Below are 27,660 nucleotides of genomic sequence, written 5' to 3'. Positions count from 1 at the left end.
TCCAACTTCAATCCGCCACCATCCCCGACCTTCCTTCTAAGCCCCGAGTCTCCATAGGATAACACACAGGATTTTCTTACGAAGACGTCACCATAGGGGTCACCGAATGATCTGCTCATGTTTTTTGGTTTGTGCGGTTTGCTAGCTCGACCTCTTGATGCAGTCGGTCGCCTGGGAGGTTTTCCAATAATATATCATCTAATAATGACCCAAAAGCAGGTGGTCAAAATTGACCGAGTGCATGCAACCACGAGGTCAATCGTGAATTAACCATAGAAAGGAAAAAAAATCATCAGTATTATTTGGTGCAAATATGCCAACTTGCATTGTAGTATGTTGCTTGCAAGTGGTCTACTTCTCATTCTTCCAGGTAATCACCCATGCTAGCATGTCCAAATAATTAATAGTACTTCCTCCGATCCAAAATAAACGTCGCCATTCTTAATGTATCACTCCGCTCCACAACTCCGGGAGCAGAGTTGGTGGAGCTGCAGTTTAAAATGGTGGAGCTGCACTTGTCTCGCTCCGCAGATTCTAGGAGCAGGTGACTTTCGAACAGGGCCTAAGGTTGAGGGAGTGTAAAATATATTACTCGGTAAGGCAGGTGTGCTCATTAGCCGTCACAATTTGTGCAAAATATGAACCTGTGACCTGTCAAAAGTCATTTTTCCTTCTGGAAGCCCACTGTTTTTTTTTGAGAAGTGCAACACAACGACACGCTAACAGAGCAATCAGCGACAGGAACACTCAACCAACAATCACACGCAACTAACGCGGAAAGCGGGCCATACGCGTCAGCGGCACAGGCCAAGGAGCCGCCTAACGGCGTGAGGGGGTGCCTAACGGCCACCAACCCCAACGCCCCACGCGAGGCAGACGGGCCAAACGGAGCCGCCATCCCTTCTCGAACCCTCCGCGCCCGTCGGATCCTTCGCGTGGCGGAGACGAGCACGAGACGTACCCATCAAACAGACGGAACCGTCACGGCACGGGATAGATTCCTTCTCCACCCGGGCCGGTCGCCAGCCGGCATAAATACCGACCCCCTCCCATCCTCCAATCCTCACAACAGCTCCCAGGCACGGAACCAACAAATCCCCACCCAATCTCGTCTCCGATCGACTCCACGCTCGTCGAATACTCCTCCCCCACCGCCTCAAGGTACCGAGCTTGCCTCCCCTCTCCCCGTGTCGTCTAGATCGGCGTTGATTAGATGGTTGGATGGAGGTGTAGTATTGTGGAATTTGGTCGGTTTCTGCTCCGATCTGATGCTGTGGGAACGAAATTTGTTGTCCGATCCGTTCGCGCATGTTAGGTCGATGAAGCTTCGGCGAATTCTTAGGGATTTTTGCGTGTAGATTGAAGGGGTAGATTGAAGGGATAGATACGTCTTTAACTCTTTATTATGGTCGAATTCAATATTAGCTTTGTGTCGTAATTCTCTCTCCAGGCGCGTATACTGCTTGATGTGTCGCTCGTGCTCATATTCTGTACCGAGACCTTCCTAATAGGCGTAGGATTGTAGATTGATTTCCCCTGAGAAAGCTAGGCTTCTTTCTCTGTATGATAAGCATGTCCGGCAGCTATGTTGGATCATTGAGATAAATGGTCTTTAGATTTTTTTTTTTTTGGTGCATCTGCGCGACAGTCTGTTAGCTTCTCGGAAAAAGCTAACAGACTTCTCTATGTTGGATCATTGAGATAGTGAAGAAAAATATGTTGCTGCCGTTTGTTTATTCTCTACCACATAGATCTGTTTGTAGTTGAGGTCAACTCCTTTAGCCGTATATAGTCTCATATGCATGATTTGTGTACTGGTTCGTCCGCTCCTTCGCGATAGATTCATTTAGATCTTTGTTTTGGTCGAATTCTGTATTAGCCTTGTGGGTGGTAATTCTGTCTCTCCAGAAGCGCGTATACTGCCTGATGTGTCGCGCGTGCTCATATTCTGTACCGTGACCTTCCTAATAGGCGTAGGATTGTAGATTGATTTCCCCTAAGAAAGCTAGTCTTTTTTCCTTGGATGATAAGCATGTCCGGCAGCTATGTGGAATCCTTGAGATAAATGGTCTTTAGATTCTTCTGGTGCATCTGATTAAAATATGCTGCTGCCGTTTGTTTATCATCTACCATCTGTAGATTGACTTTTCTCGGAAAAAACCTAGGCTTCTTCCCTTGGATGATATAAGCATGTCTGACAGCTCCATGGAATAACAATATTTAGTTTTTTTATGGTTATGAGCATGCACCTAAATACTAAAATACGTCTAGATACATCCCCTTTTATCTATTTTGATGACAAGTATTTCCGGACGGAGGAAGTATATGGCTACTGCCGTTTGTTTATATTCACTATGATGTGATGTATGGAATCTTATTTATTTATGTAGTAGTCTTCATCATATCAGTTTGCTTCTTGAGGCTTACCATTCTGTTTGGTATTCTTCTCTGCAGATGCAGATCTTTGTGAAGACCCTCACTGGCAAGACCATCACCCTAGAGGTTGAGAGCTCCGACACCATAGACAACGTCAAGGCCAAGATCCAGGACAAGGAGGGCATTCCCCCGGACCAGCAGCGTCTCATCTTCGCTGGCAAGCAGCTGGAGGATGGCCGTACCCTTGCTGACTACAACATCCAGAAGGAGTCCACCCTCCACCTTGTCCTGCGTCTGCGTGGTGGCATGCAGATCTTCGTGAAGACCCTCACCGGCAAGACCATCACTCTTGAGGTGGAGAGCTCCGACACCATCGACAACGTCAAGGCCAAGATCCAGGACAAGGAGGGCATTCCTCCGGACCAGCAGCGTCTCATCTTTGCTGGCAAGCAGCTGGAGGATGGTCGCACCCTCGCTGACTACAACATCCAGAAGGAGTCCACCCTCCACCTTGTCCTGCGTCTGCGTGGTGGCATGCAGATCTTCGTGAAGACCCTCACCGGCAAGACCGTCACCCTTGAGGTGGAGTCGTCTGACACCATCGACAACGTCAAGGCCAAGATCCAGGACAAGGAGGGCATTCCCCCGGACCAGCAGCGCCTGATCTTTGCTGGCAAGCAGCTGGAGGATGGCCGTACCCTCGCCGACTACAACATCCAGAAGGAGTCCACCCTCCACCTTGTCCTGCGCCTGCGTGGTGGCATGCAAATCTTCGTGAAGACCCTCACCGGCAAGACCATCACTCTGGAGGTTGAGAGCTCCGACACCATCGACAACGTCAAGGCCAAGATCCAGGACAAGGAGGGCATTCCCCCGGACCAGCAGCGCCTGATCTTCGCTGGCAAGCAGCTGGAGGATGGCCGCACCCTCGCCGGACTACAACATCCAGAAGGAGTCCACCCTCCACCTTGTGCTGCGCCTGCGTGGTGGCATGCAGATCTTCGTGAAGACCCTCACCGGCAAGACCATCACCCTGGAGGTTGAGAGCTCCGACACAATCGACAATGTCAAGGCCAAGATCCAGGACAAGGAGGGCATTCCCCCGGACCAGCAGCGCCTGATCTTTGCTGGCAAGCAGCTGGAGGATGGCCGCACCCTTGCGGACTACAACATCCAGAAGGAGTCCACCCTCCACCTGGTACTCCGTCTTCGCGGTGGTCAGTAATTGCCCTGTCGTTTGAGCTGCTGGTTTATCCTGGTCGTCCGGTGGGCGGTGCCCTGTCGTTCAGTAGAACTGTTTTCTCGTTCGTGTGAGTCCTACTGTGTTGGTTTGAAAACTGTCGAATCCCCGTGTCAGTCCTACTGCGTTGGTTTAGTGAACTATCTGTTGGTTGAAACCGTTGCTGGCACATCAGTATCATTATAAGTAATGAATAAGTGAACTTCAGATATTGCTCTTATTTGCTGTTGGTTTTGTATATTGTGCTTCAATTGCTTGCTTGCAGTTTTGATCTGGCAATGATCTTTACTATCACAGCCTATATGATTTCCTACTTTCTCTTGAATTGCTTGTTTATATATTGTGGATTTCTGTGATATCCTTCTGGACTAAATCATTAGCCGTAATGTTCAGATTTGGATGATGCAATTTTATTCTTCTATCTTGTGGATCCTGCTGCTGATTGTTTCTTGAGATCCTTCTGGATCTGAAAAATGGAAGTTGCCCACTTATGTGTGTGGTTGATTGCTGCGTTATTGTGACCGGTTTCTTGTAATTCTCGGTCCAGTTTTTGCAGCGTGTGTAGTAAAAAAATAAAGTAAAATCTTTAGATGCATTGTCGTTCATATAGTGCTGCTAACTTTTATCTTGGGTGCTTACTGTAATTCAACATTGCATTTGTGATTAGTCCCCTCCCCAGGGAAGCTTCTTCCATCTCAAAGAAGAGATGTCAACTTAGTACTTTTATACGCTAATTTGATGTTATTTCGCAAAAAAAGAGTCTAATTTGATGTTGATGATGTTAGTATACTTTCTACAGATTTGGTTGAACTTAAAATGATTGATTTAGGATAAACCTGAAGTTCAAATATTTCAAAATGGAACTTTTGCAAAGAAGGTTCAAATAGGCCTGACATGTCCTTCTCATGCACATACACGGGTGCTTATGGTGCATCCCTAGCATCTATCTCTACTCCTAATGTCTCAGTTGGTAGGTCGCGTTTCGGGTTTAATTTTCGTCCCATCTCACCCGGTGTTTTTTGGTACTTTTTTGATACTTCCTCTCAGCCGCGAAAAACCAAGAAAAACATGTCTCAGTTGGTAGTCTCCGTTTCGGGTTTATTTTCGTCCCACCATTTTCATCTGTTTTATTTCGCTGGTTTTTTTTTCGTCTTCCCTCCTACCCACGCACTAAAAAAAATCCATGTAGGCTCCTCTCGATCCCGATTCCCCTCGACATACGATCGCTGCAGACGCGAGATAGGGGAGGTGCGATCTCGCCGCCGCGGATCTTACAGCAGGGCGCACGAGAACTTCGCCGCCAACCACGAGATCGCCGTCGCCGACCTCACAGGGGAGGGGCGATCTAGCCGCCGCTGACCTCATGGGGGAGGGGCGATCTCACCGCCGCCGACCTCACAGGGAAGACGCGATCTCGTCGCCGTGGACCTGACAGGGGAGGGGCGATCTCGCCGCCGCGGACCTCACAGGGAAGACGACGCAGCCAATCCAACTGCTCTCTCGATCTAATCCCTCCTCAATCCTTTTCCTAGGTCGTGATTGTGGGATGACGCCGCCGCCGCCATTGCTCCAGCATCCGCCGTCCTACATCTTGCCCCTCTCCAACCTCAGAGACCTCCGCCACCGCCGCCATCTCGGAACCCCAGTTCAGGGCAGGACTCAGGGAGGGTGTGGCTGTGGACGACGCTGCCGCCGTCGCAGAACCCTAGGGCAGGGCGTGGTCGCGTTGTGGGCAGTGCGAGCGGCCGTGCGTCTCCTCCGTCAAGCTGTCCTCGGCAGGAACTCGGGACCTCCTCCTGACAGAGCCAAGGCCCTCGAGGTCCAGGTCGCTGTGCGGCGTGCACCGTGAGCCCTCAACTAGCGCGCGTGTGGCCACTGCATCAGGTAATTAACAACCTCCACCACAACTCCACAAGCCCCATCGCAAGTTTGTTTTTTCGTCATGTGCTCAAGACTAAAAGAATTCTGCTGTATTTAGGGCATGTACGGTTGTGCCAGTAAAGCTATTTGATATATGCCACTATAGAACTACTATCAGCCTTTTCATGTCCCTGCAAAAGGGGTTTGCATTATGTATGTTCTTGTTGTATATCAATGAGAATAGCAAGAACAGCAGAGGAATTGATGGCAAAAATAAGGAGCGACATTCTTCTTATTTCAAAGAAAGGCATCAAGTAGATTCATGTGAGTTTTTGGAACTAAAGCATCATAAAACGTATGATGATCTAATTATATTCACAAGTAATTTCTTTATGAACAGGTAGAATGACTGGGAAGATTATCTTTTGAGGTAGTATGCCAACCTTATTCACGTACTCTTGTGCTAAGAAGTTTGCATTAATGGTATATTTTCCATACAATTTTTAGAGCCGCTCCTCTCCCCTCCCTGGCCGGAGGAATCCCCACATCCCCAAGCTCGACGGGCTTGCCAGACGACTGATTGAGGTCCTCGCCATGGCCACTCACACAGCCGGTGAGTCCCGTAGGCTGCCGACGTCACCAACCGTCGCGCGCCGCCGGTCTGCCTAGCCCACTGTCAGCTGCGGGCGGCCAGCTGGGTCGAACTCCATGCATGTTCCATGCCGGCCAAACGAGACCGCCCTCCACGCCGGGACACTGACACGCCGGCCTGCCCGTCCCTTGCTCCACGTCCCGGCCTGCACGTCCCCTGCTCCGGACGGACGCACCAAACTCCACAACTTTCCGGCAATCCGACCACGGGCAGACACATTTTCTTCAGGTTCGCACAACTTCCCTGTCGTCAATCAATGGACCTGCATTTGAATGAAAACAACTGTATTTAGTTGGCTATTGTACAATATTTGGTTTTGGTCATATTAATGCAGGGGAATTCAGATTACAGTACTGTGTAATCATAGTTGTAGCAGCACAGAGCAGAGCCTCTCCGATCGGTAAGGAAAATTCAGGAAGCACATCACACCATTTCTTACCTAGCCTACTGCATTGTTGTTGCTTCAGCAATCACGCTGGTGCATCGATCCTCCTAGCACATATATAAATTAAATTGTGTATAGATACGAACTGCTTGAGCAATCACGCTGGATTTTCATGACCACCTTCTGCCCTTCTCCAGTAATATTTGTCAGATCCTTGGCGTGATCTATGTACTAGGTATTAGAACTGTAAGTATAACATTGTCTGATGATGTCCTATACATGTGAATTGCAGTTTGTAAACATTCATTTGCCGAAGAAATCATGGGATTTAGTTATATCTATTTTCTCATATTGATTCTTCATGCTATAAATCCATAGAAGAAACAAAGCAGATTGATTAAATACCACTATAAGCAGTTTTTCCTAAATCCTGTTACAACTAAGTGAGCCTGACATGCAGCAAAGAATAATCAAGAAATTTGCAGCATAATATATCAAAAAAATTAGAGAGGAGAGAAAAATGGAAAGAACTTTCTCAAAAAAAAATGTAGGTGAACCCAATAGGAGAAGTTCAATTTCAGCCAGAACATTAATTATATAACCTTTATGCATTCAGGAAAATATGGACGTGAAGAGAACACCTTAAATTAGTTAGGCGATACACGTTTACTCGAGTGCTCTGAAAGCTACACTAACCTGGCAGAATATGACCACAATTCAGGTATTGTGAAAATGTTAAAATAATTGAGTATATCTTTTTCTACACGGACCACACGGATCGGTGGTTCTCACTGGATTTTCTTTCACTTTTATCAGTAGTTTCGTGAGGCCTGTGGTGGCCAATGTTTGAAGACTGAGTTTTCAAAGCTGAATCTGATGTCCAGTCTACATTTCACGGTGACAACAACGTTCTACTTCTACTGCAGCAGGTTATTTTATTTTTTGTTCATCGTTCGTGCATGTGTTATAAAAGTTACTCCAAGCTTGGTTTTGTATCTCTGTAATTTGTATATAAATATTGGCTTTGTTTTTGGAGGACGAGATGACTGCTCCTGCTGGGTATAACACTCTTGGTCGTATTATGGCGCCACTGGCCAGAGAAGCCAAAAGGAGGCATGACTAGCTCCGTCTTCTCGCAGTGACGATGTCCTTCCTCTAAAAAGTTTGATGTCTCAACCGCCACACACGCTGGGGAAAGCAAGTCTGAGCCTGAGAAACCGTATCGCTTGGTACAGGGAATTTGTTGGCTAATGACTTTGAGTTGAATACTGCTTGATTGCACACTTGAGTTGTATACTCTCTCTTCACGTCAATGCTCCTGTGCTCCGACCCTCCCTGACCCCTCCCAGCAAGCAGCAGAGTCTCTCGGGTTCGAGCTCCACCGGGCCGCCGCCGGCGGCGTCCATGTTCGTTGGGCGGAGCACAAGCTGTGAAATCCACCATGATGCTACTGATGAGGCTCTCCTTCTCCTTTGTCCATCGGTTATCAGACAACCGTGTATGAGACGTCCACTGTCGTACACGCATTTGATCGTGCTGATGCGCCTGGCTATGGGTTGGCTTCTGTTGGGATGCTCCGAGGTGAGGCCAACTCATGAACTTGCTGAGGTCTTTACCTTAAATTACAATTTCTTATTATGATCTTGAACGAATACTAAGGCTTGCATCTTTTATAAAGCTTGCCAGTTACTGTGTAGTTTCAGTTAACATGAAAGTCACCCGTGATGAATCTCTTTTCTTGTCCACAGATTTCACGGATCCATTATGATGAAATAGGGTCCCCCCCGGGCTTTATTTCACGAATCCATTATCGACTACAGAACAACATCCTGGCCCTCCCAGTTTGAGTGATTCTCTTTATTTTTCTATATCTCAACTGTTACATGCATCGTTTATATTCGCCGGTCTGCACCCCCGCGTCTCCTCACGTTAATGTGGCTACTGGCCACGGGACTGACGAGGAGGTCGTGGTGGAGGGGTGGTGCTGGCTGTAGCCTAGCAGGATATCATAAGCTCTCCCATGTTCTTTTGTGTATGAATCAGATTTAGTGGTTCTTGATTTTACAGGCATGCATCGATCTTGCTCCTGTTCTGTATGTAGGATACACTTAATGTTTTTTACAGGATGTTCTGCAGATTTTTAGAACACTGAGGGCATATCTTGGCTTGGAATGCTGCTGGGTCGATGAAGGTCATGCAACATGGCAGGTGAGTGCTCCTCTCCCCTTTCCCTCTATGCTAAAAATTAGTTCCAATTTCCGTGCAAGTTCGCCAATTTAGATCTAGAGATAAAGGTTTTGTACGAGGTTAGTTAGCAGGGTCTTGCTGGTGACTACTTGAACTCAAGTTGGACAACATATGCAATGTCGAATTCAGCGAGATATCATGACTCGATTTCACTTTCATTCCAAATTTGAGATCGTAATTTGATTGATATTTTGCATCTTTTATAGATATAGATTGATAAGATTTAATGATGTTATAGGATGTATAATGATTAGAAAAAGAGAGACCATGTGTTTTATGGATCAAAACTGATACTTGCTCATGATGGCATCTCAAGGAATTCTAAATTCCAAATACAGGTGTACATGTGTCCACTTGGAAGCTGCTTGAGTTGTTCAAGACAAAAACCAAGTCTATATATGATGGACTGCACTCCTATTTTTTTTATGTGTGCGCCTGCTCCGTGCTCTTTTGTTCCCAGCAGGCTGTTGTGTTGATCCGTGGGGATTTGTTTTTACCTCTGCCATTAGTTTGCCCTGTAAAACACAGGTGTTCCTGGTACTTTTCTTTTATAAGAATAAAAAAGCTGGGATGTCATAGACTTTTTTGTGGAAGCGTTGATCGTTAAACTACTAAAATGTCTTCTGTAGGTTTTGCTTACTCGTGGCTGTATGTTGGCTTCGTGTTGGCGGGCTATAGTTCTCCTGTCACAAATCATGGAGACATTCATCCTCACAAATTTCTGCTCCTGCTATGTGAAAAGGTAAATTCCATCGAACGAACCCCCTGAATAAAGTGATGTCCATTTCGCACTATTTGGTTAAAGGATATTCCAAGAATTCCCACTCTCGCAAGAAAACAACTTGGATCACTTATGATAAGATGTTTTGGTGTTAAGTTTCTCCTCTTTTATGGACCAAGAAGATGAATTATTTTGGCAACATCAACTGCATTTGTACTGACAACAAAAATATTGTCACTTGGATGGTCTTACATTTAGAGGTACACTATTATCTCTGCATGATCTATTACTCCCACTGATCCATATTAGTTGTCGCTGAAACGGATGTATCTAGACGTATATCAATGCTAGATACATCTGTTTGAGACAAGTAGTATGGATCAGAGGGAGTATCAATTTTATACAATGCTCTAAGACCAATCGGCTGAATAAGTTCCATTTCATCATTTTTTTCTGTTTATGTACCTGTTTATTCATGTTGATGATCTGCAGAGAAAAATGCATGACAACCTCCATCTTGATTGCGTGATCTCGTTCATTCTTATTTTTCAGACTATAGGTAGATATTTGAGCCAATTTGGTACACTAATAAGAAAGTGAAAACCTGAGAAGTGATAAGACTATCGTTTGTGTCTTCATGAACTTTACTTTTAGGTTTTCATGACTTTTGTTCCTGTCCAAATATTACACGGTCGCATAATTCTTCCCTAACTTGCAGATGCTATCCAAGCCACATTATCCTTACCTGACATGCAGATGCTATCTAAGCATTTGTGTTCTAATAGAGATAAATAACTTTTTTCATTAAATCAATAAGAGCAGCACAAAGTCTAGGTCCCTGTCTCGGTGGCAGACGGAAGGAGGGGAAGGAGAGCAGATGTTGTGGTCATATATTTTGATGTAACACATGGCAAGTAGTGTATGCCCATTGAAATATGTCGACGATATGTATACAAGTGTCAACAAAAGCACCATTTAACCATTATGACAGATGTTTCTATGATTGTTAGCTGACAGAGCATTTGTTGTGATGTTGCTGGAAGCGTCGTGTATGGCAAAGACAAATCCCGTTGTAGTGCAGAGCAGAGTTAGTGACATTCAAGTCCGTTGTTGAATGTGTGGTTATTACCAAATGATGTACTTCTCATTTTCTTATTAAAGTGTGGCTTTTATTGCAAAAAAAGCTTGCGGCAAAGCCGAGGAGATGGATTGCAAGGGGGAAGAGAAGATGTATTCATAGATCAAATTTTGTAAGAAAAGTAGCGTGTATATACTCTCTGAATGTGATTTAACTTCGACCATTAAATTTAATTGATAATATACGTGTTATGTGTCATAAAATTATACCACCTCAAATTTGAATGCAGTCATGGATTTTGTCTTAAGACTAATCATGATTTTGTCTAACAGTAATACATAATGATATTTGTTCCAAAGAAATCATAAGCTGCAAGTGACATGTTGTGAATTAAAATGATTTTTTATTAATGTATTAAACTTGTTGTTCCATGGCAATGCACGGGCATTCAGATGTATCTAGATGACAGCGTTATTTCCGCTTGGTATTCCAACGAGTATAAACTGGTAAGTTTATATATTTCATTATCATAACATTCAAAATACAGACATTTTTTATCATTATATTCAAGATAAAATTAATTTAGGAAATGGCAGGGATGTGTCCGGCTATTTTACTTTTTATTTTATGCTCTGGTGGGATGGTAAAGAATTGTTCGTCCTGTTTGTACCGTGAGTACTCTCTATTACATATTTTAAGACATTTGACGTGAAGTATTTGTGCTAACTACATATGTTGCTTGTGTGGAATGGGTATGATTCTACAAGAAGTTTTTATTGTACTTACTCAAATATTATGCGAATGGAGCTAAAAACAATATTTCTGATATTGTGAGAATTTCTTAAGCACATCAAGTAGATCTTAATTTGTAAAGATTTTTAGTTGGATAATCAGTCATATGTATACATCTTCAAATTGCCTTTCTGTTATCAATTTATATTGCATGTAAAGTGTACTTCAATTATTACCCGATTGTGTTCGTGTTATCTTTTCTCTAGCATGTGAAGTTTAACATGTATTATGTTTATATTACTCCGGCAAAATATTTCAAAAGCCCGTGACAACGCACGGGCATTGTACTAGTAGTTAGAGAAATAGCACATTAACACAACATCAACCTACTCCCTCCGTTCTTAAATATTGGTCTTTCTAAAAATTTCAACAATTGACTACATATACTTAGTAAAATGAGTAAATCTACACTCTAAAATATGTCTATATACATTCATATGTGATAATTCATTTGTGAAATCTAAGGACAAATATTTAGGATGAGCGAGTAGGTTATTAAAAAAAAAACGATTGGTGCCGGCCGACCGGCCTCGTGCTCGGCTGGTCGCATCGCCACGCACTCGTTTGTCATCCTATCCCGTCTCTCCTTCCCCTAGCACCTGCAGGGGGTGGCTGACGATTAGAGATCCTCAACGAGGGTGTTGTTTGCTACATTTGGCAACGAATTTAGCTGTGACCGACATCATTTTTTGCCGGAACTGGCTACCAAATATGTCGCGTTGTAGTCGTGGCACACAACGGATTTTTGCTGGAATCGGCGGCAATGAGTGTTCCAATCGGTGATAAGGAATGCTGCAACTATCGGGTAATAAGGATTAAGAATTGCTGCAACTGTCGGGCAGTGGTGCTGGAGCGAAGGTGAGTCGAGGCGACCGTGCTACTGCTATTTGCTATAACTGGCAAGTTTTTTTGCTGGGATCGGCGCCGCCTAATGCTGGAACCGGTGATGACAGGATGATGCAAGCTCTATGGAGCGATTTTTTAAGCACGAGAGGTCACTGCGAGGGCGGCGAACCGGTGGTGCTGTGAGCTCGGTTGCCTCGCGCGAGGGGTATGGGTATGGCGAAAGCTGGCGGCGCTCGTGCCTGAAACGATTTTTTTGGAAAAGAAGGACGCGATGTGGGGAGGAAGACTGATAGTAATGCTACTTTATAAGGAAAATTTAGAGTAATAGTTATGCTGGCAAAATAATAAATCATCTCGTAGTAGGCTAATAAAAGCCACTAAGGTGGATTCTTCCACAACCTGGCATCAGCTTCACTTGGCAGCGGCGGCTGCCCTTGGCAGTGCGCTGGCCTAGCGTTCTACGGGTGTTTGTGCCTTTGCGTTGGGCCTCTGGCCGGTGCGGCTCCGGTCCCGACAACCCTGGACCTACATTCTCCAATGTCCATGGGTTGCGGGTGTTTCTTCCGGCGCGGAACCAACCCGGCGCCTTGGAGGTTGCGTCTTCTCCGGCCCGGGTGTTGGGGATATGACTACCAGGTATGACCCGCTCAGGAGGGGCCGGGTCAACCACAATGGCGGTGTCGGTGTCAAAACCGGCGGATCTCGGGTAGGGGGTCCCGAACTGTGGGTCTAGGCCGGATGATAATGTCAGGACCCCGACTCAATGCCACATTGATCTAGCATGTAATACCTCATATCACTTTGCGGCCTCACGCACGGTATTCCCACGGGTGTCGCCTTAACTTTACCCGGGACCGTTTGCGCCTTTTGGCACACGTATATGACAGTGTCGCTAGCATCTATATGATAAGGAGCCCGGGCTGACATGGCTAGTCATAAACCCAAAGTGGCACAAACTTACAGGGACAGGCATCCATGACCCAGCATCGAACGTGTCGGTCATCAGCAAGTGAATCCAGGCTGTAGCACTGGGCTAGCAGGACTGCGGTGAACCGGGCTGTAGCGGGCTAACAGGACTCCGGTATTCATCGCGTGACATTTCCCCGAAGGGACAGACACAGGAACGAAGAAGGACACATGCCGGCCAGCCTAAGTGTTCCGGAGCAGTAGCAAGCTATCATGGCTCGGTGGAAACACTAGGAGATATTTCCCGGTAAGAGAGGCTACTAAAGATAAACAACTAGATAGTCAGATCCCACACATACCAAGCATTTCAATAACATACACACAATATGCTCGATATGTGCAAACACAACATGGCATCACAACATGACTCTACGACTCAAGTATTTAATTCAATAGGCTCCGGGGAGCGAGATATTACAAACATGGGTCTCATGACCCAACACTCAGAGCATACAAGTCAGAACACAAGCGGAAGCTCAACATGTCTGAGTACAGACATCTACAAATGAAAAAGGCTGAGAAGCCTGACTATCTACCAGATCCTGCCGAGGGCACAACATCGTAGCTGAGGTAACAAGCTAAACGTCGAAGTCCAAGCGGAACTACTAGTGAGACTGAAGTCTCTCTGCAAAAACATAAATTAAGCAACGTGAGTACAAATGTACCCAGCAAGACTTACATCAGAACTATCTACATATGCATCATTATCAACAAAGGGGATGGTGGAGTTTGACTGCAGCAAGCCAGCTTTGACTCGGTGGCTAACCTGAACTACGATTGCAAGTAACTCTTTTGAGGTGGCGCACACGAGTCCACATATTCACCATATCAATACACCACTATGGATCCACTCCCGTCTCCCTACGAGAACGCCATCCATAGCACTCACGCTTATCTTGCGTATTTTAGAGTGTCCACTTTCACTTGTCTATGAACTATGCAAGGGGTCCAAGTTTCCATATCCGAGGAATCCGGCTATTCGAATAGATGATGTTAACCCTGCAGGGGTGTACTTCTTCATACACGCTCTCGCCACTTACCGCCCTGTACACGTCATGTACCTCGACAACCTTCAAGCGGAAGCCGGGCGAGGGAGTCGGCCACGACCTGACTAACCGAACAAGTCTCTAGTCCAGGTTTATCGCCTATTCGGGTTCCATCCGCAAGGAGATCCGGCCGGGGTGTCGCTTACGGCCCCAAACGATGTGAGCAGGGTTCCCAAGCCCACCATCCGGGTGCCACTTGGTACACCGGGCCACTGTGCCTAGTCTGTCCCAAGCCCACCTGTACCGGGTGCCACTTGGTAGACTACTAACACTACCTACAAACACCAGAAACTAGTTGCAACTCCTGGACAGAGATCATGTTGATTAATAAGTCGAGAGAGTCAATTAAGGATCCCAATGTGTGGTAGTAGCTGTTCATGGATCACAAACACAGAACTCAGTTCCTGAGGACGGCTGCAATGAGACAACCCACCATGTACTCCTACATGGCCTCTCATCGCTACCTTTACCAAATCGTGTTCACACACTTAGCTCACACACAGTAGGACATGTTCACACGCCTTTGATTCATCCCCGATGAATCAGACCTGACTCAAGTCTAAGCAGTAGCAGGCATGACAAACAAGCATGAATGAGTAGGCACAACAGGGCTCAAACAACTCCTACTCATGCTAGTGGGTTTCATCTATTTACTGTGGCAATGACAGGTCATGCAAAGGATAAAGGGGTTCAACTACCGCAGCAAGTAACAAATATGTCGTTGTTGTCCTAATGCAGTAAAAGAGAGCAGGAGCGAGAGAGTGGGATTTTATCGGAATGAACAAGGGGGTTTTGCTTGCCTGGCACTTCTGAAGATAATATAGCTCTTCATCGGTGTCATCGATCACATCGTCGGTATCACGTCTATCGAAAGGGGGCAATCACCGGCAACTGAGGAAAAACACAATCAAATGAAATGCACAATATGATGCATGAATGTGACATGGCAATATGCTGTGTTTTGTGCTAATGCAACTAGAACCAGTTTAAATGAAGTTGGTTTGAATCCAAGATTCAAACTCAAACTCCATATGTGGATATTTAAATGCCATTAATATGATTTGTGCTAAACAGCATCTATAAGTTGTTCTAACATGCATGAAAATGGTACAGATGGATTCCTTGAATTTTTCTGATAATTTTTCATATATAAATTATTTAATTTGGAGTTACGGTTGAATTTCTATGAATTTTAGAAGTTTATACAATTTTCTGGAATTTCCTGAATATTATAAAATAAACTAAATTCCAGAAAAGGAATATTGCGTCAGCATGACCTCACCCTGACGTTATCAGGTCATCAGGGCGGGTCCAGGTCAAACCTGACGTGTGGGGGCCACACGTCAGTGACACAGGAACTAATCCCGGTCAAACCCAGCGCTGGCTGGGGTTTAACCAGGGGTGGGGCCCACTGTCAGTGTCTGTAGGTTGATTAACCAGCTGGGTTAGCTCCTAATGACGGAGCCACGTCAGCTCCCGCCGGAGTTTCGCCGGCGACGACCAATGGAGCGGCGGAAACGCATCGGGTTCACGCTACATGGCACAGTTTAGGGTGCGGTTGGGTTCTACGGCGAGCTGGGACTCGTGCGCATCGAACGGTGGTGGTGGCCGTGCCGGTGATGGCCGGTACCGACGACGGCGAGCTCGTGAGCGACGGCCGGAGTTCGGGTGGTGGCGGGTTTGGCGCTACGAGCGGTGGTTTGGCGCGCTGAGGGCACTAGGGAGAAGCTCTTGAGCCTCCGCATCCAAAGGAACGGGCGGGAGGCCGCGAGGTGGCTGGAGTTGAGCACGGCGTCGACCTCGGCGGCGGCCGGAGCTCGGGCGAGCTCGGGGTCGGTGTTAGGGAGCACGGCAGGAGGCGTTGTGGGTGTCTACGGGTTCATGCGATCGTGCTGAGCATGATGGTGGGCTCGGGAGCGAGCTGCGGTTGCTGTGGCCACGGCCACGCCATGGCCGGCGGCGAGAAACTCTCGGCCGAGGTGGGGAAGCTAGCTAGGGGAGGGGAACGACGGGGATTCCAGTGGGAAAAAGAAGAGTGGCTCACGTAGGGACTAGCAGAGTCGACGACGAGGTCGGGGAAGCTCTGGACGACGCGAATTTACGGCGGCGATCTCCGGGCACCGGGGATGAAGACGATGACGCTCCGGTCGACTGGGGCCTCCTCTGGTCACGTGCGTCGGTGTGCAGCTCCATGGGGTCGGGATGGGGCTCAGGAATGTGGAGAGGGAGCGAGGGGTGGCCGGTGGTCATGGCTACGGCGAGCGGCGCTCTCAGGTGCGTTCGGTGACGAGAGGGGGGGAGAGCAGAGGAGGAGGAGGGGGTCCAGAGAGAGAGGGGCAGTCGAGGGGGAGTGCGTGGCGTCGCGGAGGGAGTCCAGGGTGATGAGGGGGCAGCAGGAGGTGGAAGCAGGAGGTGGTGCTCGGGCGCGGGCGCGTCGACACGCCTCTGCCTACTGGCAGAGGTTGAAGACGGTGGGGAGCTGGGCTGGGCCTCAGCCACATTGCTGGGCCAGGTGGGGGCGCTAGGTGGGCTGCGGGTAAGTGGCCCAGGTAGGCTTCCTCTCTCTCCTGTTTTATTGTTCTGTTTGTTTTATTTTTAAATTTATTTTGCCACTGTTTTGAAATAAAACAAATTCAAAGACAGTGACAAAATTCCCCTGAACATTTTATTTAGCACAATGGAATTATACCAAAGCACATAAAAATGTTTCAGTTATTTGAACATATATTCAGTAATATTTGGATATAAGTTCAAATTCAAAATAGTATTGATTGAAATTCAAAGTCCCAAAATAATTCCTTAAAAATGTTCAATATTTTGGTTGGGACCAGAACCCTTGCCAAAAATTATCAAACATTTAAGAAGAACATTTTGGAACAATGAATGAGATTTTAGGGTTTTTGCCCTTCTTTTATTTAGGATTTTGAGGCTTCCAATTTTCCTCAGTTCAAGTTTCAAAAATTTAAACATGATGCACAGATGGAAGCAAGCATAGGACAGGCCAGAGCTAGGGATGTGACAGATAACAGGAGGCAAGGGACACGAAGTTTTACCCAGGTTCGGGCCCTCTCGATGGAGGTAAAATCCTACGTCCTGCTTGATTAATATTGATGATATGGATAGTACAAGAGTAGATCTACCACGAGATCGAGGAGGCTAAACCGTAGAAGCTAGCCTATGGTATGATTGTTGATGTGTATCTTGTCCTACGGACTAAAACTCTCCGGTTTATATAGACACCGGGTAGGGTTAGGGTTACATAGAGTCGGTTACAATGGTAGGAGATCTATATATCCGTATCGCCAAGCTTGCCTTCCACGCCAAGGAAAGTCCCTTCCGGACACGGGACGGAGTCTTCAATCTTGTATCTTCATAGTCCAGGAGTCCGGCTGAAGGTATAGTCCGGCCATCCGAACACCCTCTAATCCAGGACTCCCTTAGTAGCCCCTGAACCAGGCTTCAATGACGACGAGTCCAGCGCGCAGATTGTCTTCGACATTGCAAGGCGGGTTCCTCCTCCAAGTACTTCATAGAAGATTTTGAACACAAAGATAGTGTCCAGCTCTGCAAAATAAGTTTCCACATATTGCCATAGAGAGAATAATATTTACACCAATCTAATCTGCTGACGTATTCCGTAGCGTGTCACACCACGGCCAAGCCTTTATCCGAGTCGTTTCATTATCCAACCTTAGCGCGTCATGCGAGGCGGTTTCCTTGGCACGTCTTGTTAAAGCAGAGATTGTGTCCCCTTATCCCGGGATTCTCATCAATACGGACGTGGAGAACCTAACCGCTTCTAGGACTCCTAGATTATAGGTAAGTCCAAACGGACACGGAGAGGATGCTTGATATTCACCCTCTTTATAAAGGGGACAAGGATTTTATTTTTCCCTCCCATGCTCAATCGAATCCTTCCCTCACCTCAAGCTCAAACGCCCGAAGTTCAGGTCAGGTGCTCCGAACCTCCAGTCATGTCCGGATCTAGCCTTCAAGGCCGATGGATGCCTTCCTCCGTCACGGAAGAAGACGTCAAGAAGTTGAGGGAGGCCAGATATCTGATCGCCGAGATTTTGCATTGGCTGCCTCCTCGAGGGCAGGCCGTGCCCACCCCCGAACCCAACGAGAATGTCGTGTTCGTCTCCCACTTCCTCCGAGGCCTAGGCCTTCCCTGGATCCTTTCGTCAGGGGTTTGATGTTTTACTACGGGCTAGATTTTCATGATCTAGCTCCGGACTCCTTTCTTCATATCATGACATTTATTATCGTGTGCGAGGCCTTCCTCCGGGTTACCCCTCACTTTGGCCTATGGCTCAAGACCTTTGAAGTGAAGCCGAACCTGGTCGAGGGGCAACATGCAGCGTGTGGAGGTGCCTCAATACGCAAGATGACGGGAGCTCCGTGGCCCAAAGATTCCATCCCAGAGGTGTCTGAATTGTGGCAACGGGAGTGGTTCTACATCATGGCTCCTAGAAGTGCCAAGTGGGCGCCCCCCCATTTTCCGCTCGGGCCCCCCACCACAGCTGATGTCATGGACCAGCAGAGGTCTGAGCTGGGGTCCAGTCAAGGACGTGCCTATACTGCAAGGCCGCATTCGAGATCTCTTCAATGGAGATTTCAGTTTGGTTGCGGTGATACAGGTTATGCTGATTCGTCAAGTCCAGCCTTGCAAATGCCGGCCTCTTCGCCTGTGGGAGTTCAATCCCGAGGGACCGTGTGCCATTCAAAATTTTCTCGGCCTGACGCACGAGGAGATGTACAAGTCATTCTTTGGACCTCAGATGGAGTGTCCGGAAATCACCAAGGACGTGGGTCTGAGTAGTAACTGCGTCGCTGAATAGGTAAGGCATCTTCCGACCGAACATACTATCTCTACTTTGTTACGAAGTTATTTCTGAGAGTTTGCTTTTTGACCAGGACTGGCTAACAAAGGCAAAGTTGATTCGGTGTTCGACCCCCCTCCCTGAGGGTTTGGAAAATCCGGTATTGGAAAAGATGCTCCAGACCGCACCTTGCCCGGAGCCCTTGAAAGAAGATACTGTGGAGGATAATGCGGGCGGACGCAGGCCCCCAATGCTGTCCATTCTAGCCAAGGGAGCGAGCGTCTCCATGAGGGAAGGCGGCCAGAAGAGGAAAAGGACTGCGCCCGGGGATTCGAAAGCCGAAGCTTCCCAACGGGAGAAGAAGTCTCCCACAGAGGGTCCCACCTTGGGGGGCGCTGTTGCCGCACAAAGTCCGCGGGGGGATCAATTCTCCCATGAGTCGTAAATGACCCGAAATACCTTTAATAGTACAGATGTGCCATTTTTCTTCTGAGAAAATAACCACCGCATATATTTTGCAGGTCGGGCCTTAGCCCCTCTCAAATGAGCTCATCTTCGGGGGATCTTCTTCCAGAGATGATGGAGAGCGAAATGCCTCCTCCGGACTCCTCCGCTCTAGAAGCGGGCGACCCTGAAGTGTCGTCGCGGAGGGCCTCTCCGAGTACGGTGAGGCCAGAAGATAATCCCATTGACCACCGAGGCTCCCAGTGTCCGGCTCCCGAAGGGAGCAGACAAAAGAGTCCGACCCCGTCTAGCGTGTGATCGGATGTTCTGAGGGAGTTGGTGGGGCGAGCGGCCATCTCAGATGAGCACCGTGTGATGATGAATACGGTGATGGAGAGAATGTCGTCCGCTGAAAGCGGATTGCATGAAGCTTTTATGAGTCTACTGACAGGCTTTGAGGTACGTAAAAGAATGTATGATAATACTACACATGCTAGGTGTGCCCTGTGTAGATAGTAGCCCCTGAGACTCTGGTTGTCGCCGGAAACAACGGCAAACAAAGGATCATATTCCCAGGAAATAACCATACTGCCTCTATGTGCAGGTGATGGAAGCTCCAGTGGCTAGCCGGACTAGCGAGTTTGCCCATTTAGAGCGGCAGTTAGATGCGGCAGACGCCGACATCGAGCTTGTTAACAAAAGGCTTGACGAGGCACAGGGTAAGTATCAATATCTGGTAAACGTCACATAGGAAGAGCAACATGATGCCAGTATCTTAAATATGTTGTGACTGCAGATGGAGCTGCCACTGTGGAAGCCTTACGGGCAGAACTTGCCCGAGCCAAGGAACAAGCGGGGTTAGGTAATGCGGCTGCTGTGAAAGCGACCGAAGAGTTGCAAGCCGAGAGGGCCGCGCATGGCGAGACCCAAGACAAGATGGCCAAGATGGGTATAGAATTAAAAGCCGCTGCCGACTGCTGCTGGGTTCTTGAAAAGGAAAACCAAGCGAAGGCATCGGACCTTGAGAAGGTTGCTGCGATGAAAAAGGATCTCCGCTCTGCTATGAGGGCAAAGAAGGAGGAGCTGCGGGAAGCCAGGGATATTGTAGCTAGGAAATCCTTTATGTTGCGGAGGAAATTCGGAGATCCACGGTATGCCCCTTTGGATCGGCTGTGGAGTTCGGAGGATGTGTATATGGATTTGGCGGCGAGCGCTGCCGATGCGGCCAAGTACTTCCAGGGTCAGACGGACCGTGGAGTAGACCAGCTGTTTTGGAGGCAATTCCATTCTCCCGAGCGTCCACTTTCATTGACTGACCAATTAGCTGAGTGGGCCGAACTAAATAGGTTGTTCGGACTCGCTATGAGGTCTGTTGTGGATCAGCTATGGCCGGGAAGGCCAAAACCGAATAACTATTTCAGCTTGGTGCAGCAGGTCCTTGACGTGGTGCCGCGTATTGATGCGATGAGGAGGTCGGCGTGCATAGAGGGCGCACGGATGGCCTTTGCCCGTGTTAAAGCATATTGGGCGGAGATGGATGCTACCAATGTTGCAGTGCGGGATTCGGCTATAGGTCGAAAGGCTGCCGAGCACTACTTCGAAGAAGTTCTTGAGGGTGGCCGTTTGATAGAGACCCAGTGCTAAAAAATATTATGTTTGAGTGATATGTAATCTCATTGTAAGCGAAATTCTTGTATAAATTTTTATAAGGCTATTTTTATACTTTTGCCTGAAAGTAATATGATGCCTCCTGGGCGGCCGTTTATGTATACATGTGTATAACCTAAAAGATTGCAGCTGTCGGCTTCAACCCTCACGCATATAATGCGGAGGTGCTCGCAAAAACACGCATTCACACTTAACCCAACGTCTTGGTCCTATTAAGGAGGTGATAGCGGAGCGAGCGAGGCAACCGGACTATGATGCTTTAGCACTTTCACTTAGCCATAGGAGTTTGACAGTGGGGCTACTAGATAGCCCCTGGTGGCTCCGCACTCTCCCGATCTCGGGGTGCGTACATGCCTGGCCGGGAAATGGCCCTTCGTTAAGGTGGAGGAATTCTAACATTCCCACAGGTCATCGAGTGGTTGACCAGTCTCACGCTATATCATGACAGTCAATTTTCGGCTTTCTCTACTAAGGTGCTCGTCCGGATGAACCAGGGCACAATCGCAGTAGTTCTCCTGGTGCTACCTTAGCCGGCAAGGCGGAACATAAGGCACCAAAACACAGGATCCGGGCAAACCCAACATTTGACCAAAGACAATGATTCGGAGCTGACGCATATAGGGCCAAACTCGCGACGCCGAACACTCCCTAAGGTATTCGGTCTTTGTGGTATAAACCGGGCCTAAATAGTGGCCTTTGTAAGAAGCCCCGTGTGTCCAGGTACGTGCATTGTTCTAGCGTGGCCACATGCCAAGACGTCAGCATCCTTCTCAACGGTGGATATGTATCAACAAGAGACAGTAAGAAAGGTTTACGCAGGGTCTTAATCTAAAAAGAATCCTTGGAGCGGATCCCTGCTGCACGTCTGCGCCTGTGTCTCCATTGTGCCGTATCCTGGACGGGTGTAGCATGATGATCGTCTGTAAAAGAGAGGAAGTTAAGTGAAAAAGTTGTCGTGCAAAAGGATAGTTTTTAAAGAAACCATGTATAATTCAAGATGATAAGAAATTGCCACTTGTCTGCGCGCCTTGAGCCCCTTGTATTGACAAATAGGGGTGTGACCACTTATTTCCGTATAAATAGCGGCGCCGGACTTGATTAGTTGTATCTGAGGTCTTGACGACCTATTGGATGCTTTCCTTTGTCCGGGCGCCTTTAGTGTGCGGCGGCCAAGGCAGCCTCACTTTCTTCGGCGCACAGAGATCGCTTGATATTTCCGTGCACTGTAATGATGCCATGTGGACCGGGCATCTTGAGTGTGAGGGAGGCGTAGTGTGGTATTGCATTAAAGCGAGCGAAAGCTTCGCGTCCGAGCACTGCTTGATAGCCACTTTGAAATGGAGCGATGTGGAAAGTTAAATGCTCGCGTCGGAAGTTATCGGGGGAGCCGAATGTAACTTGTAGTAGGAGGGAGCCCGCACAACGAGCCCCTGGGCCTGGCGTTACTCCTTTAAAGGTAGTATTGCTACAACGAATTTGTGTTGGGTCTAGCCCCATCCCGCGGATTGTATCCTGATATATTAGGTTTAGGCTACTGCCACCGTCCATCAAGACCCTTGTGAAGTGATATCCGCCAATTACTGGGTCTAATACCAGGGCAGCCCGTCCTGCGTGTCAGATACCTGCTGAGTAATCGCGATGGTCGAAAGTGATCGGTTGAGATGACCAGTGGCAGGACTTCGTGGTGATAGGCACTTGGGTATACTTTCCTGGGAGTGCCGCATTGTTTTTTTCTTGATTACGTGTAACACGTTTACTGTTTTGACTTCGGGTGGAAATTGCTTTTGTTCCCTCATGTCTTGCTTGGGGGGTTCGTCCTCGTCTTCACTTGGTGTATCCTCCCCTTGTGTACGGCGTTGAGCTTGCCGGACTGCTTGAAGACCCAACATTCTCTGTGGGTATGATTAGCAGGTTTACCAAGGGTACTATGAATCTGACATACTTGGTCCAGAATTTTGTTGAGGCTGGACAGTTCGTCCCTGGTGCCTTTAGGGGGCGGCTTTTGGCCTGGCCGAGAGCTTTTGAATCCGGCATTTACTACCGCGCCCTTCGTGCTGTCTTCTTTATTCCAACGTTTGTTATTGCTGTTGCACCGTGATTTCCTGTTTCCATCTCTAACTTCAGATGTACTGGGGTCGCTGGTGCTGCATCTGGCTAGCCAACTATCCTCCCCTGCGCAAAAGCGGGTCATGAGGTTTGTTAACGCGGCCATCGTTCTCGGCTTATTTTGGCCGAGGTGTCTGGCGAGCCATTCGTCACAGACGCTATGCTTGAAAGCTGCTAAGGCTTCGGCGTCCGGACAGTCGACAATCTGGTTCTTTTTAGTAAGAAACCTGTTCCAAAGCTTTCGGGCTGACTCTCCGGGCTGTTGAGTTATATGACTCAAATCGTCCACATCCGGAGGTCGGACATATGTCCCTTGAAAATTTGCCCGAAAAGCGTCTTCGAGCTCTTCCCAACTTCCAATGGAGCTTTCGGGGAGGCCTTTGAGCCAGTGACGAGCTGGCCCTTTGAGCTTGAGGGGTAGGTACTTGATGGCGTGTAGATCATCTCCTCGAGCCATATGGATATGAAGGATGTAGTCCTCAATCCAGACCCCGGGGTCTGTTGTTCCGTCGTATGCCTCTATGTTTACGGGCTTGAATCCCTCTGGAAATTCGTGGTCCAGCACCTCATCGGTGAAACATAGGGGGTGTGCGGCACCCCTGTAGCTGGGTGTACCGCGTTGTTCGGATGTTTGTTGTGTTGCATTGTATGCTGGGGCACGCTTGCGTGGTCCATAGATGGATCTTGTTGCACCGTCCTTTGGGTGTGAGCCCTCGCATTGGTTGCATGTTGTATGGTGAGCGGCGTTGTATGCCACTCTGTGTTGGTAGAGGGGTCGTCTATCCGACCAGGTGGCTGCTTTGATATTTGGTTGCGGGGGGTCTAAGGCCTCCTCATCGAATTCGGGTAGCAGCTTCCGCTTTGGGTAGCTTTTGTAGGGGCGATTATTGCCGTACCTTGCTGCTATGTTGAGTATTTTACTCCATCTGATTTGGAGTGTGTCTTGCGCGGCCTTGAGCCTTTGCTTCTGCTTTCTCGGACTCCTCGTGGTGGCAACAAGCCTTGTATGGGCAGTCTGCTGCTCCGGGTGCCTGTCCGGCGTTATGTCGTCCGGACCATGATCCTTGATAGGATTTGTTTGTTCGGTTTGATTATCCGGATTGCCGTTGTCCGGCAGCGGTTTGCCCTGCTCCAGTGCTGGGTCTATGTGATCGCTATTTCTGTCGAGGCGGGATTTGGGGCGGCGCTTGCGTCGCCGCTTTGACTGCTTTTCGAGGGAACAAGCCTTCGGTGCGTCCTTCCGCTCCTCGCCGTCATCTTTTGGTGCGTCCACCATGTATACGTCATATGACGAGGTGGCATTCTAGGGCCCAATAGGCGCTGGTTCTTCATCGTCTCCTTCATCTGCGTCCATACCGTCGATGTCTTCGGAGTCGAGGTCGAGCATGTCGGTTAAATCGTCGACGGTGGCTACAAAGTGGGTGGTGGGTGGGCTTTGAATCTCTTCATTGTCCGTACCCCAACCTCGCTGACCGTAGTCCGGCCAGGGCTCTCCTGATAAAGAGAGAGACTTTAGTGATTTCATAATATCGCCGAAGGGCGGGTGCTGAAAGATGTCTGCGGCAGTAAACTCCATGATCGGCGCCCAATCGGATTCGATCGGCAGAGGCGCGAATGGTTCGGAGTCCGGAGAGGAGTCCGGCTCCTTGGAATCATGAGTTTCGCGGAGTGTGGGGCTGGCGTTCGGCTCAATCGCCGTTAAGATCGCAGCCCCCGAGGTGGCGTCCAACCGCCCATCCTCGATCGGCGCAGTTGGCTCCGAATTAAGGGTCGGAGCTGACGCGGGTGCGGCCTCCAGGGCACTGTTCGGCGGCAGAGCTAAATCATGCTCGTCGTGACAGAGCGGTGCGCTCGGCAGTGGCTCGAATCCGTCGGAGATCAAGTCTCCGCGGATGTCAGCAGTGTAGTTTAAACTTCCAAATCTGACCTGACGGCCAGGGGCGTAGCTTTTGATCTGCTCCAGACGGCCAAGCAAATTGGCCTGCAGTGCGAAGCCGCCGAAGACGAAGATCTGTCCGGGGAGGAAGGTCTCACCCTGGACTGCATCGCTATTGATGATCGTAGGAGCCATCGAGCCTGACGGCGACGACATAGAGGAACTCTTAATGAAAGCACCAATGTCGGTGTCAAAACCGGCGGATCTCGGGTAGGGGGTCCCGAACTGTGCGTCTAGGCCAGATGGTAACAAGAGGCAAGGGACACGAAGTTTTACCCAGGTTCGGGCCCTCTCGATGGAGGTAAAACCCTACGTCCTGCTTGATTAATACTGATGATATGGGTAGTACAAGAGTAGATCTACCACGAGATCGAGGAGGCTAAACCCTAGAAGCTAGCCTATGGTATGATTGTTGATGTGTATCTTGTCCTATAGACTAAAACTCTCCGGTTTATATAGACACCGGGTAGGGTTAGGGTTACATAGAGTCAGTTACAATGGTAAGAGATCTATATATCCGTATCGCCAAGCTTGCCTTCTACGCCAAGGAAAGTCCCTTCCGGACACGGGACGGAGTCTTCAATCTTGTATCTTCATAGTCCAGGAGTCCGGCTGAAGGTATAGTCCGGCCATCCGGACACCCCCTAATCCAGGACTCCCTCAGGCGGTTTACCTAAATGAAGCCCAAGAGTATACAAGATGGCGGTTCACAGTTAGGCTTATAATAGGCTCAAGCCCAGAGGCGGCTTAAGGCCCGTTAGTATAAACCGTCATGTATGAATAGACTTGCAATGTAAGGCATGTAAGATACGTCACCGAGCCGGACACGTTGTATGAGCCGACCGGGACTCTATAGGTCATAGGGCGTCAACCCGTGTATATAAGGGGACGACCCGGCGGTGGCTTAGGGCAAGAAACAACAGATCGAGAGTCAGGTTAAGCGTATTCGCTCATTGGTCATCGAAACCTAGCAATACCATCTCAACTGGACTAGGCCTTTACCTTCACCGCAAGGGGCCGAACCAGTATAAACCTCTCGTGTCCTTTGTCCCGTTTAACCCTTTTAAGCTTCCTAGTTGCGATGGCTCCACGATTAAGTCCTTCCACTAGGACATCTGTCGTGACAATTCCACGACAGTTGGCGCCCACCGTGGGGCCTATGCATGATGGATTTGAGTTCTTGAAGGGCAACTTCGAAGTGCTCAAGGGGTACGTTGTGGGCCGGATGACCAAGAGTCATCGCGGCAAGCTCTACATCGACGACGCTGGCTGGGGCCCCGATGCCGGCTCAATTGAGTACGGGTACCGGGTCCCCTTTGGTGGAATCCACGTCTTCATCGGCCAGATCGGCGAGCCGGGCCCTGAGCCAGACATCTGCACCGACATCATCGAGACGGCTCATCGTGTGAGACCCGCCCGGACTCAGCCCGCCATGAAGCGTGCCTTCGTGGGATGCATCCATGGAGGAGAGTTCTCTGAAGGATCGGTGTGTGTCGATGAGACGGCCATCTACTCTGATGGTGGATCGTCCACAGGTGAGACGGATTCATTGTATCAATTGCAAGATAGTGGGCTTGGGGGCTGTTCCGATGGCAGCAGTATTCCGGACCCCTTTGAGTCGCCGAGCAGGGCAGGGATCTTCATGACAGGCATGCAGCCCGTTCAAAACTCTACGGCTGCGGCAGCGATAACCTCCGGGTCAGCAGCGGCCGGGGCAGGAGGCCCTGCGCGCCCGCCGGCTCAGGCACTAATGGATCTCATGGACAGGATGACAGCCCTGTTAACTGTCGTGGTTGACCCGACGGATCAAGCTCAGCATGATGCAGAAGTGGCACAGTTAAGTGAGGAGGTGGCACAAGCCAAGGAGAACCTAGCAGCAGAGGATGTCAGGATGGCCGCAGAGCAGGTGGCTTTAGATGCTCGAGCTCAGCAGATTCAATTAGAAGCTTTCCAACTTACGATGGATCGGAACGCATCAAATGAAGTCATGAGGAGAAGACACCAGAAGGCTCAATCCCGTCTGCCTCTGATTTATGATCCTAGAAACCTCTTCCGCACACCCGGGGCGGGCCCCAGTAACCCGCCAGATGAAAACCGGGTTGCAACGCCCGGGGCTGGGGCGCGGTTTAGCCACGGGTGATGGAACCTCCTCGTGTGAATACTGCTACACCTCATTATGTACCAACACCACCGGGTCATTATTCTAACCCTTTGGAGAACATGATCGATGTGGCGGCGCGATTGGTGGCTTTCCTAGCGAAGGGTGATTCTCCGAGGGCGATTGAAACCCGAAGGGTCAGAAAACTTCTTCAGACGGCTCTGGCGCGGCAGGAGGCTTATTCTTATAGTCGAGACAGGATTCATTCGACCCCTCGCCCAAGCCGGAGCCCGAGTTATAGCAGGCACATAGATTCAGCAGCCGTTTCAAGCAATGCCCGACGCCGTAACCAGCCGCGCGAGCATGACCCGATGCA

At 48.7% G+C, this 27,660-nt stretch overlaps 2 protein-coding genes across 2 annotated transcripts in view; both read left to right on the top strand.

The window, feature by feature from the left end:
- The first annotated feature begins 972 nt into the window (after nt 1-972).
- LOC100127086 (polyubiquitin) lies at nt 973-3,836 on the top strand. The gene is given in 3 exon segments (XM_044552154.1): nt 973-1,161; nt 2,455-3,309; nt 3,311-3,836. Coding segments are annotated over 2 exon segments (1,146 nt in total). The 5' UTR covers nt 973-1,161; the 3' UTR covers nt 3,602-3,836.
- The window catches only part of LOC123132383 (polyubiquitin), a 99,323-nt gene continuing 72,720 nt past the window's right edge, over nt 1,058-27,660 (top strand). Inside the window, exon 1 of the mRNA XM_044552162.1 lies at nt 1,058-1,161. The gene's annotated coding sequence lies outside the window, so the exon portion shown is untranslated. The remainder of the gene's footprint in view (nt 1,162-27,660) is intronic.

Source organism: Triticum aestivum, chromosome 6A (genome assembly GCF_018294505.1).
Source record: "Triticum aestivum cultivar Chinese Spring chromosome 6A, IWGSC CS RefSeq v2.1, whole genome shotgun sequence".
NCBI classification, from domain to species: Eukaryota; Viridiplantae; Streptophyta; class Magnoliopsida; order Poales; family Poaceae; genus Triticum; species Triticum aestivum.
Note: the sequence above shows the minus strand (reverse complement) of the source record. Positions and strands in the feature narration are given on the sequence as shown.